The 13,817-nt window shown below is 34.1% G+C and overlaps 1 protein-coding gene across 1 annotated transcript in view; it reads right to left on the bottom strand.

Annotated features, from left to right (window-relative positions):
- Positions 1-6,307: 6,307 nt before the first annotated feature.
- LOC6033552 (protein transport protein Sec24A) overlaps positions 6,308-13,817 on the bottom strand; it is a 40,329-nt gene continuing 32,819 nt past the window's right edge. The window contains exons 15-16 of the mRNA XM_038261976.1: positions 7,692-7,830; positions 6,308-7,607 (exon numbers count right to left, since the gene is read on the bottom strand). Of these exons, the coding sequence (XP_038117904.1) occupies positions 7,496-7,607; positions 7,692-7,830 (251 nt within the window). The 3' untranslated portion in view covers positions 6,308-7,495. The remainder of the gene's footprint in view (positions 7,608-7,691; positions 7,831-13,817) is intronic.

The raw sequence follows: 13,817 nt of genomic DNA, 5'->3' as shown, positions 1-13,817 counted from the left end.
GGTATCCTCAAGTAAGTTTCGCTTGGAGTTGGACGGTTTTTGGGAAGGTGAATGGTCTGAGGAGCCACCCTAGGCGAGTGGTAACGACCGTTGGCATTGTTGTTCGAATTCTTCGTGTGTTCTCCTCATTTCTAATGGGAATGCTTTCAATTCTTCTCATCTCTTATTGGATGAATTCTAGCAGTCGCCCAGGCTATTTATAGCGAGGTAATGAAGGTTCATTTCAAATGCGCCTGCATGCATGCAATGCAATGCATTCTTGTATGTTCTGATATTCAACTTGCATTCAACTTTATTCTCGTCCGTTTCTTGGATTCAACTATATCAGTCTAAGTCCTACTAAAGCTACTAATGCTCCATGGTAAAGTGGAAAGCATTTTGCTTGCCAATCCTATGGACAGGGGATCGAACCCCGCCGTGAGCTGAAGTTTTTTCATTAATTCCAAATTCAATGAGTCCAGAACTTTCTCGTTGGGAGCAGATGGGTATCGAACCCAGAACCATTCGCTTATAAAGCGAACATCGTAACCATTCAGCCACGACCGCTCCCAGGGTGGATGGAAGCTAAGGTGTAAAAAGAGGTTTGCAATTGCCTCTACAATTAAGCCTTCAGGAAACCTACTTTCGAGTAGGAATCTCGCAATCTAGAACGCCAAGGCCCAAGGCAATGCTGTAGAGCGAATGTTTAGATTTTGATTTTGACTTATTTTTGCCTACAGAATCGAACCAGTTTCAAATTTCTGAATAGTAATCTGTGAATTTACGGTACACATCAACCAGAGCTTTTGAACCAAGATTATTGTTACAGATCTCTTAATATGATTTTTAATTCATCCCCTAAAGTATGGACTACAAAATAATTTAGTTGTCGCAGGATTGGGTCCATAAGTTTGACAATTTTAAAATAAGACGACAACTTCCTTGGTTGCTGTGCACCCTTAACACAAAAAAAAATTAATTATAATTATTGTAAAACAAAATTCTACAACCAAATTGATACGCAAAATCTACTCAACTCCCTGATTACGAATAAATCCTACGAGCCCTTATCTAACCTGCCACCACACAAACAGAACCAACCTTTCCGAGCCAGCGAGCCCTGGATCTAGCTCGAAAGGACTCGTTGTGGCTGGTGCTGCTGCTGCTGTCTTCCCAAAATCCGGGCCACTGCCACCTCCATACCATAAACACTCCCTCTCCCACCCACAATATTCACTCCCAAAATAAACAAACACACACACACATGCACACAGGTTGTTCACCTGACTCTCGCACGCAATTTCCGTTGGACAAAGTGAAAAACCCAGTTCTTCGTGCTCGCTTTTGCGCTCAATTTTGAAGAAAAAAAACGAGAAGGAAAAACCTTGGCCACAAACCACCAAATTTGCATACCAACTCAACGTGCCCGAAAGTCGTCCTCCTAATGGCCAATTCGGTGTGATGGAGCGAAATTTGTCTCCACCGCAAAAGCACCAGCAGAACCAGAACAGGACAGCAAAACCGCAAACGGTCGTTCCTATCGAATTGGGGGAGGCTTAGGTCGAATTGGGGAATAGGAGTCAAATTTAGCGCGAAACTTGCGTTGGCGGAAGGAACAAGTTGTTTTGAATAGTTTTTGTGTTTTGTGTTGCGTTTTTCTACTGGATTTGTGACAAATACTTTTAGAGTTCCTCAAAACAGGTAATTTTGATTGAAAATGTTATATAATCAATTTCCTGAAATTATCGTGTTGACCCCACCAGAGGTTGACCATGCCCAAGCGAAAGTACTTGACCCGGTCGCAAGCCAAACGGGCCCGAACCGAAACCACAATCAGCGCGTTGCCACCGGAGCTTTTGCAGCAAATCTTCGGGCACGTTCCGTTCGACGATCTGCTCAGCGTTCGTGAAACGTGCCACCTCTGGCGGGACGCCGTCGGCCGCTGCCCTGCGCTCAGGGACAAGTTCCGGCTTGTTTACCCTCACGCTGCTGCCCCCGGCAAGTTCAAGGTGATCAACCGCGGTTACAAGCCACCGCCGGCCGTGCCAGCGTCAACCGTGGCTTTCAAGTGCGATAATTACCTCAAGATTGGCTACATCGGCTCGTGGTGGCCACAGGTCGCGGCGACGGTCACTTGTCTCAGCTTTTCGCATTGCCAGATTCCCGTTACGATGCTGCACCACACGCGATGGATCTGCTAGCGCGATGGATCTGCTAGCGCGATGGATCTGCTAGCGCGATGGATCTGCTAGTGCGATGGATCTGCTAGCGCGATGGATCTGCTAGCGCGATGGATCTGCTAGCGCGATGGATCTGCTAGCGCGATGGATCTGCTAGTGCGATGGATCTGCTAGCGCGATGGATCTGGCATTGGTCGGTTAGCTAGCCTGTTGGTGCTGGGTGCGTGTGTCGAAAGCTTTTCCACAGAGGGAAAACCCCAAATTGTGAGTGTTGTTCACCTCGACAGCATGCGAAATTCAACGTAAGGAAAAGCTCGCATGATTCGCTCGCACTAAAGTGATTTTAGATTCTCTTTGGGCGCTCGCTAGAAAATGGCTCTCATTGCAGAGAGAGCTTTTGAGGGGAAGTTTGAACTGAACGATGCTTTCACGAAGAATGTAAACAAATCATTGCGCGGGAAAACCGCGTAGATTTTATTTATGGAAACGCATGGTACCTACTTTAAAAAATTAGAAAGATTCTACAAATCACCATTTATATTCTTTTCTGCTAAAATTACACCGGCCAATAAAATTCCTGCGCAAGCTCAACTCGAGGGTAAGCATGAAGTTCGGAGACCACAGAAACACGTGCACTATGTTTTTTTCAAAATATTTAGACAGGGCCGAATGGTTTTTCATCAAAGTGTGTATGGTGAATAAGTGCTGTTCGCTACTCCTACATATTGCATGCAATTTTTACTTGCATGCAACGCCAACGAACCACCCTAATTTTCCATACAAACTTTGGAGAAATAACATTCGGCCCTGCCTAAATATTTATGAAAAATTCAAAGTGTACGTATTTCTGAGGTCCCCGAACTAATGCTTCCCCTCGAGTTGAGCCTGCGCAGTCATTTTTGTCAATTTTTGTAGTTCAGTTTTATCATACAGCCACGTCAAACAAGCAGGATCCAAGTTGAAAGTGCTCCGATTTGGCTCAAATTTGACATGACGCCATTTGATCCAGTGTCCAATTTACTGCAAAAATACTGGTCGAGTTTTGTTCTATAATTTTTGTATAGCCACTTGGGAACAATGGTTTTTTGAATAGAAATACGAAAATCGAAAAGCTTTGGAGTGGTTCCAGGAAAGAAGGGATGGTCCGATTTTGCTGATATTCGGGATTCTTGCACGTATCGAAAGTATAAACAGCTCCAACAAACCTAAGCATGGTCAGAAAATAGTCGTTTTCGAAGTTGTACTTTTTTAGTGGGGTGAAATGAACCATATGGGTTGACCTGAAAAACTAGTTATGAAAAAGTGGGAAAACGAACTCAGCAAATCGTGGCTTTTTGATTAGGATGAAAGAAGAAAAAACTGGCCCGAAAAATTCAAATTTATGTGAGAGGCAGTTTGACTTTGACTTTACCGTTTGACTAGAATATACTTCGAAAATATTCGTTTTATATGCTTGTTAAAGGAAAAGGAATAACTATTGGTTAGAAACAAAATATAAAACATTTTTCACGAAGGGCTGAGATTGGGCGGTTTTTCCTGTCAAAAAAAAAAATGTCTTCATGTTTTAAATTTCTTTCTGATAAGTGATCCGAAGTATATTTTTTATTAAATTTTTAAAGTGTCTCAGTTGGACTCAAAATGTAAACAATAAACGTAACTAACTTTATGTTTTATTTTGACTCTTTGACTCTGTCGAAGGTCATTTTGTAACTTTTTGTCCTTCAGTTGCTATACTCGATCCAAAAGGCACCCGCAAACTCTCTCCCCAACTTTGAATTCATCAGCTGTTGACGGGTAGTCCACATCTCAGCTTAGAACAGTAAATGTATAAATGTGCCTAAGCAACAAAATAAATTAAATGAAATTAGGTTAAAACTTATTTTGTAATTTCACCTTAATTCGTATGAATAAAGAGCAAATCCACTGAGAATTTTGGCTCGAGCTTCGAGTCGATCTGGCTCGAGCTCGCATTTTCAAATTTCAAGGTTTTTCCCGAATTTTCCAGAAACTCAAATAATAGGCATTTCTTATCTAAAGAGTGTTTTTAAAAAAAAAAAACTCTTTATAAATAGTCACAAAATTCTGAATGAATTTTAAAAAAAATTACGATTGAAATTTTTTGTAACAACAGAAACTTATTACTTATTATTTTGATTAAGATTAGAAACATTTACAGTAGGTCTATGAAATAACCGAAAGCTTAACAATACTTATAATTTTCAGTTTTTTTTAGTTGGCAAACGTATAGTTTTTTATACTTCTTTTCAAATTGAAAGGAGAAAAAGTTTAAGATTACTGAATTTAAAATTTTATTTTAATTCAAAAAACGCTTAAAACATGAAATGTAACTGTTATTATTTTTTCAAAGGTTTTATAAAAATATTTAGAAATTCGTTTAACAGCCATTCCACGTCAAACAGGAAGTCTCCAAATAAAAAGTGCTCCGATTTGGCTCAAATTTGGAGTGGGGGTTCTTTAACTCAAATAATTAGACCCGTATTTTTTTGTTTGGTGATAAGGGTGCTCCTACCCGAAATAGGGTGGTCCAAAAAATTGCATTTTTCGTCGATTTGCGCAAAAAGCGTCATTTTCCCATTTTTGCGCGCGGCGCGTCGAAAAAACCCACTTTATTTGTTTAAAAATCATATCTCCGAATCGTGTTAAGGGATATTCGCAATTTTTTGATATGTTATGTAAAATATTACAAGGAATCAGGGAAAAAAAATTCAGATATGAGCTCTTTGGTCCCGAGACCATCATATTGACAAATGAATTTTTCATAGGACCTTTTCAAATATTCAGCTAGCTTTTTCGAACCTCCACATTTTTTTTAAAAGCCCAACTAATAACCTTTCTTTTGAATTGTGGCGCTCTAAAATTGGTTCAGCCGTTCTGGAGATATGATTTTTTGAAAAATATGCTTTTTGCGAAAATCGAAGAAAAATGCCATTTTTTTACCACCCTATATCGGATAGGCGCACCCTAATCGTCAAACAAAAAAAAATACGGGTCTAATTATTTGGGTTAAAGAACCCCCACTCCAAATTTGAGCCAAATCGGAGCACTTTTTATTTGGAGACTTCCTGTTTGACGTGGAATGGCTGTTAAAGCATTTTTTACCAAGTTTCCTTTTTAATTTTTCCATTTTGATATTAAATTGCTGAATCAATTTTAATTTATCTATAGTTGTCAGTATTTTATTTTATTCAATGAAAAATTAAGTTAGATCCGATAACTGAAAATTAAGCTTTATCTAGAGTTGAGAATAAAGCACAGGGTGAAGGTGCCGAATTTCTATATTGACACCTAATTTTAAGGCGCCCGCCATGGGATTCGCACCGGCAACGTTTGGATTATGAGTCCAGTGCGCGGTCCAATTGATCTACACGGACTGGTTATTTTAATATTAAAAATCTTTTAACTCATTAAAAAATATTATTAATTGTGTCAAATGCATCCAATATTTAATAGGATTTTTAATGTCTTAAAAAGCCTTTTCATTCTCAAATAGATTTAATAAGTAACTAGTTACTAAAGAAAAATTTAGTGAATTTACACAAAATATAAAAAAAAATCAAAAAATATTTAAAAAGGATGCAAGAAATAGGAAATAATGTTCAATCCAGTATGCTTGGAATACCCGTCTTTTTGAAAAAACAAAAATCAAAAATTCCAGACTTTTTCCCGATTTTTGACGGATTTTGACGACTTCCCGACTTTCCCGACTTGAGTACACACTTTTTAGTCAACATTATTCACTGACACAAAATCTGTCCCCATTTACAGATGTGATAATACCAACTTTTTTAATGTGTAGCATTTTGAAAAGTTTTGAATAAAAATATCAAGTTGTAGAGTTTTTTTTCTTGTAAATTTAAAAGAAAAAAAACAGAAGAGGGATTTTTCGCCAAACAGTTTTTAAAGGATTTCTACGCTTGAACGATACATTTGTTCTGGCCAGAAGAGTGAACTTACCCGAACAATCGAACCACTCCATTAAATGTTTTGTGAAACAATTCATTGATGGAGGCGCAAGATACTTGTTCTCAATAAACCAAACGAAACAAAATTAATTGAAACGAAAATAAAATTTATATTTTCGGAAAGTGCATCGTCGCTGAAATAAATTTACATTAAAAAAAAACAAGTGTGAGGTCATAATTCATTTATTACTTTCGATAACTTATATCTTCATAAGATTTGATTATAATTAACATCATGCATACACCAAATACTTCACGTTTTCACACCTTCTCCCACTCTTTGACTGCTGGTTTTCCTTCCTACTTATTCATATTCTTCCTCTTCTTCGCTTATCTAACCTGCAATCTATAAATTTGTTGTATGCTATGTGAAACATACCGGCTTAGACTAAACCAACAAACAAAAAAGGAAACAATAGCATTTTCTTAGCTAGTTACGACCACGGTTCCAAGAACTGTAAATGAGCTGTGTAACATGTAACTATACAAAACTTACGTAAAACAAAAAAAACATACACTAATACCAATCACACTCCACCAAACCCTTCCTTCTGTCCAAAATGGTCTGCCTTTAGGATGCTTTTGGAATCGCTTTTCAGCGACAGAATTAAATAATTTAGATGCAATGTTATTAAACTTCTACGGTAGAATTTTTGGAACTTGATCAGGAATATCGTATAATTTAAAAAATCGAACGCCCTATTAAATGTTTCGACTTGCAACGGTATGGTTTGAAAAACACAACTCTCTCATTCTCTCTCTCGCTCGCTCGCTCAACATCGTAGTAAGATTAAATAATTGGGATAATTGCTACTCTAAATCTATGCTTTCTTTCATGGGGTATAAAGGGTTAATCTTACAATTTTATAATTGATTACATTTTCTTTCTCCCACCATCCCGTGGCTTGGGATCTGTTTCCGTATTTATTTTTTCCAAACATTTTTAGCATTATTTTATTTGTCGATAGAAAGAAAATGTTCGCAGTCGTCGTCAAAGAAATTAATGAGTGTGTGTGTTGTGTTGTGTTAGCCTTTTTTGCATTTATCTACGACAGTTTCAGTTTCTTTTATTATCTTTAATATATATCTTTGTTGTTTCTCTTTACACTTTCAACCGTTGATTAGCTAGATTATATTTACTCTCGCTTTATTAAATATACACAATTAACTACAGCGTTATGTCCTGTTTCCGCAGATGTGGATAAAAACTGGCGCCCTCTCGCTTCTCGGCCCATTGATAATGCATCTCTACTGTATAAATTGTTGTTTACCCTTAAACTTTGCGTCCCCCCAATTGCGTTCCCTTCACGTTGTTACTTTATACCTCTGCTACACGCATCGTGCGCGCAGCATTTACTTCACCTGCGTTCTCAGATGTTGCAGGAACTCGTAGTAGGACAGTGAACTCTGGTTCCGATCGTCGACGAACTTTTCCACAAACAGCGACCGGAATTGGCTTGTGTCTCTGTGAATTGCAAAGCAGTCAAGAAAAAGAGGAAAACATTGTTTTATTACAGAGATAAAAAAAAATGAAGGTGCGTCTGCATACCTAATGACCTGTATGTACGCCGGGTACGGTTTGTCCTCGTTGAGGGTGTCGATAAATGCAAATAGCGCCTCGCTCGCCGGCGTTTCCCGCGACGGCAGCTCGATGCAAAAGTCCGGAATCTCCGCCGTGGTGTTAACTCCTGCGAAAATAACGAAATAAAACAAAATATTTTAATAATTTAATTATTTAATTATTTAATTATTTAATTATTTAATTATTTAATTATTTAATTATTTAATTATTTAATTATTTAATTATTTAATTATTTAATTATTTAATTATTTAATTATTTAATTATTTAATTATTTAATTATTTAATTATTTAATTATTTAATTATTTAGTTATTTAATTATTTAATTATTTAATTATTTAATTATTTAATTATTTAATTATTTAATTATTTAATTATTTAATTATTTAATTATTTAATTATTTAATTATTTAATTATTTAATTATTTAATTATTTAATTATTTAATTATTTAATTATTTAATTATTTAATTATTTAATTATTTAATTATTTAATTATTTAATTATTTAATTATTTAATTATTTAATTATTTAATTATTTAATTATTTAATTATTTAATTATTTAATTATTTAATCATTTAATTATTTAATTATTTAATTATTTAATTATTTAATTATTTAATTATTTAATTATTTAATTATTTAATTATTTAATTATTTAATTATTTAATTATTTAATTATTTAATTATTTAATTATTTAATTATTTAATTATTTAATTACCGTCAGTGGGGGTGACTATGGGTCAAAAAACGAAACACCTCTCGAAATTTCTTAATAACAAAAACAATTTAAATAGCATCGAAAATCTTTTAACGTAGATTTGTTCTTAGATAGCACAGCGTAACAAAATATTTTTTTTATTTTTTGGCAGCACGAAAAAAAATGCTCCTCTAGGGATCGGCTTCCCGAACAAAATGCAACCTGGCGCATATTTTTATTGTTATCCTAACTCGAGATATTCAATGCAGAAGTTTTGCATATGAATCACCCCCCGTCGAAAAATATTTTTTATTTTGTTTTCTCTGTAACTTCTGATCAATTAGGTCTTTTTGGACGCTTCCGGTGTCATTCGACGGTAAATTGTTAGAAACACTCATGATTTGGTCCCATTGGCCGGTTCCGTAACCAGTTCCGGAGGAAATCCGGAATATTGGCCGAAACTGTGCAAAAACTTCAAAATTTTGAAGTTTTTGCTTTAATGCGAAGTGAACACACTATAGCATGAAACAATCCATACAAACTAAGAAAATGTTGGTCCCAGCATGTTTGAAGGTGTTTAATTGAAAAAGTGGCCATTGAGAACCGGTTCCGGTCAATCCGGATCCGGAAACTCCGAAAAAATAAGCAATATTTTCACAATTCCAATGTGTCAAACAGATATAAACAAAAGTGTTGTTGAAGAATTCTTAGCTACTTCAAATTCATATTACCACAAAAACATGGCCAAGTGGCCAACGGGAACCTGTTCTGAATGTTCCGGATCATGGAACCAGTGGACACTTGACATTTTTTTTTAAATTTTAAAAGCATTTTTTTATTAAGAAATTTTCAAGGTGTCTAGAAAAATTATGAATTAATTCGAAATCAGGATCAGAAATGTGGCCAAGTGGCCAACGGGAACCCGTTCTGAATGTTCCGGATCAGGGAACCAGTGGTCACTTGATTTTTTTATTAATTTAAAAAAAGCATATTTTAATAAGGAAATTTTCTAGATTTCTAGAAGAATCTGAATTAATTAAAATCAGAATCAGAAATGTGGCCAGGTAACCAACATGAACCCGTTTTAAATGTTCTGGATTAGGAAACCAGTAAACATTTGAAGTTTTTATCAAGTTTAAAATAAAAATATTTTGATTATTGAAATTTAAAAATTTCTGTAAAAATCCAGAACACATTCGAAATCAGAATTAGAAATATTGCCAAGTGGCCTACGGGAACTCGTTCTGAATGTTTCGGATCATGTAACCAGAGGACACTTGAAATGTTTATTAATTTAAAAATGCATATTTTAATTAATGAGGTTTCTAGAAAAAATATGAATTAATTCGAAATCAGGATCAGAAATGTGGCCAAGAGGCCAACGGGAACCCGTTCTGAATGTTCCGGATCAGGGAACCAGTGGTCACTTGAAATGTTTATTAATTTAAAAATGCATATTTTAATTAATGAAATTTTTAAATTCCTGGAAAAATCTGAATGCATTTGAAATAAATTGTTGCCAAGTGGCCGACTGTTCCGGATCAGGGAGCCAGTGGTCACTTGACTTTTTTGTTTGTTTATTTTATAAAGCATATTTTAATTAAGATATTTTCTAGATTTCTAGAAAAATCTAAATTAATTTGAAATCAGAATAAAAACTGTTTCCAAGTGGCCAACGGGAACCCGTTCTGAATGTTCCGGATCAGGGAACCAGTGGAAACTTGATTTTTTTAAATTAATTTTAATAATGCATATTTTAATAAATGACATTTAAAAATTACAGTTAAAATCTTAAAATTTTAAAATTCCTTGAAAAATTCAGAACATATTTGAAATCAGAATTAGGCATACTGCCAAATGGCCGACGGAATCCGTTCTGAATGTTCTGGATCAGGGAACCATAGGACACTTGAATTTTTTTTATTAATTTTAAAAATGCATATTTTAATTAAAGAAATTTTTAAATTCCTCGATAAATCTAAATGTATTTAAAATAAGAAATAAAAATATTGCCAAGTGGCCAACTGTTCCGGATCAGGGAACCAGTGTTCACTTGACTTTTTTGTTTGTTTATTTTATAAAGCATATTTTAACTAAGAAATTTTCTAGATTTCTGGAACAATTTAAATTTATTTGAAATCAGAATTGAAAATGTTGTCAAGTGGCCAACGAGAACCTGTTCTGACTGATCCGGATTAGGGAAACAGAAATCACATAAAAAGTTTATTTATTTAAAAAAATGCATATTTTAATCAGGAATATTTCTAGATTTCTAGAAAAATCTAAATTTATTTGATATCAGAATTAAAAATGTTGCCAAAAGGCCTACGAGAACCTGTTCTGACTGGTCACAATTTTTATTAATTTAAAAAATATATGTTTATTTCACTGATTTTTTTTTAAATTTTTGGAAAAAAAATTAAAAAAAAATTGATATCAGAATTAGAAATGTTGCCAAGTGGCCAACGGTAACCTGTTCTGAATGTTCCGGATCAGGGAACCAGTGATCACTTGAAATGTTTGTTAATTTAAAAAAAGCATATTTTTATTTTAAAAAATGTCTAGTTTTCTAGAAAAATCAGAATTAATTAAAATCAGAATCAGAAATGTGGCCAGGTGACCAACAGGAACCCGTTTTAAATGTTCTGGATTAGGGAACCAGGGAACATTTGAAGTTTTTATCAAGTTTTCAAAAAACATATTCGAAATCAGATTTAGAAATATTGCCAAGTTGCCAATGGAAACCCGTTCTGAATGTTTCGGATCAGGTAACCAGAAGACACTTGATTTTTTTATTAATTTTAAAATGCATATTTTAATTAATGAAATTTTTAAATTCCTGGAAAAATCTAAATGTATTTAAAATAAGAAATTAAAATGTTGCCAAGTGGCCGACTGTTCCGGATTAGAGAGCCAGTGTTCACTTGACTTTTTTTTATTTATTTCATAAAGCATATTTTAATTAAGAAATTTTCTAGATTTCTAGAAAAATCTACATTTATTTGAAATCAGTATTGAAAATGTTGTCAAGTGGCCAACAAGAACCTGTTCTGACTGATCCGGATCAGGGAACCAGAAACCACATGAAAAGTTTATTAATTAAAAAAAAGCATTTTTAATTAAGAATATTTCTAGATTTCTAGAAAAATCTAAATTTATTTGAAATCAGAATTAAAAATGTTGCCAAGTGGCCAACGAGAACCTGTTCTGACTGGTCAAAATTTTTATTAATTGAGCAATTCCAGCCCAAAACAGGAATTTTTTAGGTACTTTTTTCTCGACCCTCTCCGATTTCAATGAAACTTTGTAGACATGTTATCCTAGGCATATATAAGCCATTTTTGTGTATATGGAGCCAGTAACACTCGATAATGACATTTGAGAAGGGCGTACGTGTTTTCAATATGTTTGTATTTCGTAATTTAAATATTGCTGTATCTCGAAGCCGTTGCATCGTATCAAAAAGTGGTCAAAGACAAAATTGTAGGAAATTTGACGGGCTTTCCAAAAAAAAATACACTGAAAGAAAAAAACAATCCACTTTTATGAGATTTTTTGATTTCTAAGTTTAAAAGTTAAATTTGAATGTGAGCCCACGATTTTTTTTCGCTCAAAATTTTTGTGAAAATAGCCTAAGATGTTACAAAAAGACTCACGAAAAATGCAGGATGGAGCAACTGACCTAAAAATATACAAAAATCATTTACTGAAACTGTTTTTTTGAAAAGTGCTCTAAACGTCAAAATTTTCAAAAGCCAAATACGAAAATCGATTCTCCAGACAATTTTACATAAAAGTCTCCATATTGACCATTGTCCTAAGTCCAATCCATGTAAAGTTACAGCGGTTTTAAAAATAAAAATGTTGAAAAAATAGGTTTTTTGATGGTTTTTGGCAATTTCTATATGACGGACTTGATTTTTTAGTTTCGAAAATATTTTTACCGAAAAGCTCGTCTGATTTCCCATAAGTTTGCCTTTGACAGCTTTTTATTTTGACTCGTTTCAATATTTGCGTAAGCTTATTTTTTATTGAGGTGTCTATACTGCCCATGTTCGCATAAATGTCCCATATGCAAAAACAGCAAGCTGAGAAAAACGCATTTGAAGTTTGTCCCATACATAAGGCTACGTGTTAAATTTTCGTGAAAAAACTGGATTTCCTCCTGATATCTAGAACAAAGTACTGGATGTTATATGCTATTTCGAAAGAGCACACAATTTTGAACCAAACTGCATCAACAACTCGAAATCGATGAAAATGCATATGGGACATTTATGCGATCAGGGGCAGTATAACACTGAAAAAAAAATATTCTATTTTCAGTTATGAGCATTGTAATTCAACTTATATCTCTAAGCCCATACATCCAATTGAAAAGCTGTCAAAGGCAAACTTATGGGAAATTGGACGAGATTTTCGGTAAAAATATTTTCAAAACTAAAAAATCAAGTCCGTCACATAGAAATTGCCAAAAACCATCAAAAAACCTATTTTTTTCAACATTTTTATTTTTAAAACCGCTGTAACTTCACAAGGATTGGACTTCGGACAATGGTCAATATGGAGACTTTTATGTAAAATTGTCTGGAAAATCGATTCCCGTATTCGGCTTTTCAAAATTTTGACGTTTAGAGCACTTTTCAAAAAAACAGTTTCAGTAAATGATTTTTGTATATTTTTAGGTCAGTTGCTCCATCCTGCATTTTTCGTGAGTCTTTTTGTAACATCTAAGGCTATTTTCACAAAAATTTTGAGCGAAAAAAAATTGTGGGCTCACCTTCAAATTTAATTTTTAAACTTAAAAATAAAAAAATCTCATAAAAGTGGATTGTTTTTTTCTTTCAGTGTATTTTTTTTGGAAAGCCCGTCAAATTTCCTACAAGTTTGTCTTTGACCACTTTTTGATACGATGCAACGGCTTCGAGATACAGCAATATTTAAATTACGAAATACAAACATATTGAAAACACGTACGCCCTTCTCAAATGTCATTATCGAGTGTTACTGGCTCCATATACACAAAAATGGCTTATATATGCCTAGGATAACATGTCTACAAAGTTTCATTGAAATCGGAGAGGGTCGAGAAAAAAGTACCTAAAAAATTCCTGTTTTGGGCTGGAATTGCTCAATTAATAAAAATTTTGACCAGTCAGAACAGGTTCTCGTTGGCCACTTGGCAACATTTTTAATTCTGATTTCAAATAAATTTAGATTTTTCTAGAAATCTAGAAATATTCTTAATTAAAAATGCTTTTTTTTAATTAATAAACTTTTCATGTGGTTTCTGGTTCCCTGATCCGGATCAGTCAGAACAGGTTCTTGTTGGCCACTTGACAACATTTTCAATACTGATTTCAAATAAATGTAGATTTTTCTAGAAATCTAGA

Source organism: Culex quinquefasciatus, chromosome 3 (genome assembly GCF_015732765.1).
Source record: "Culex quinquefasciatus strain JHB chromosome 3, VPISU_Cqui_1.0_pri_paternal, whole genome shotgun sequence".
Classification (NCBI taxonomy): domain Eukaryota; kingdom Metazoa; phylum Arthropoda; class Insecta; order Diptera; family Culicidae; genus Culex; species Culex quinquefasciatus.
The sequence above is the reverse complement of the archived record's forward strand: the minus strand, read 5'-3'. Positions and strand labels throughout refer to the sequence as shown.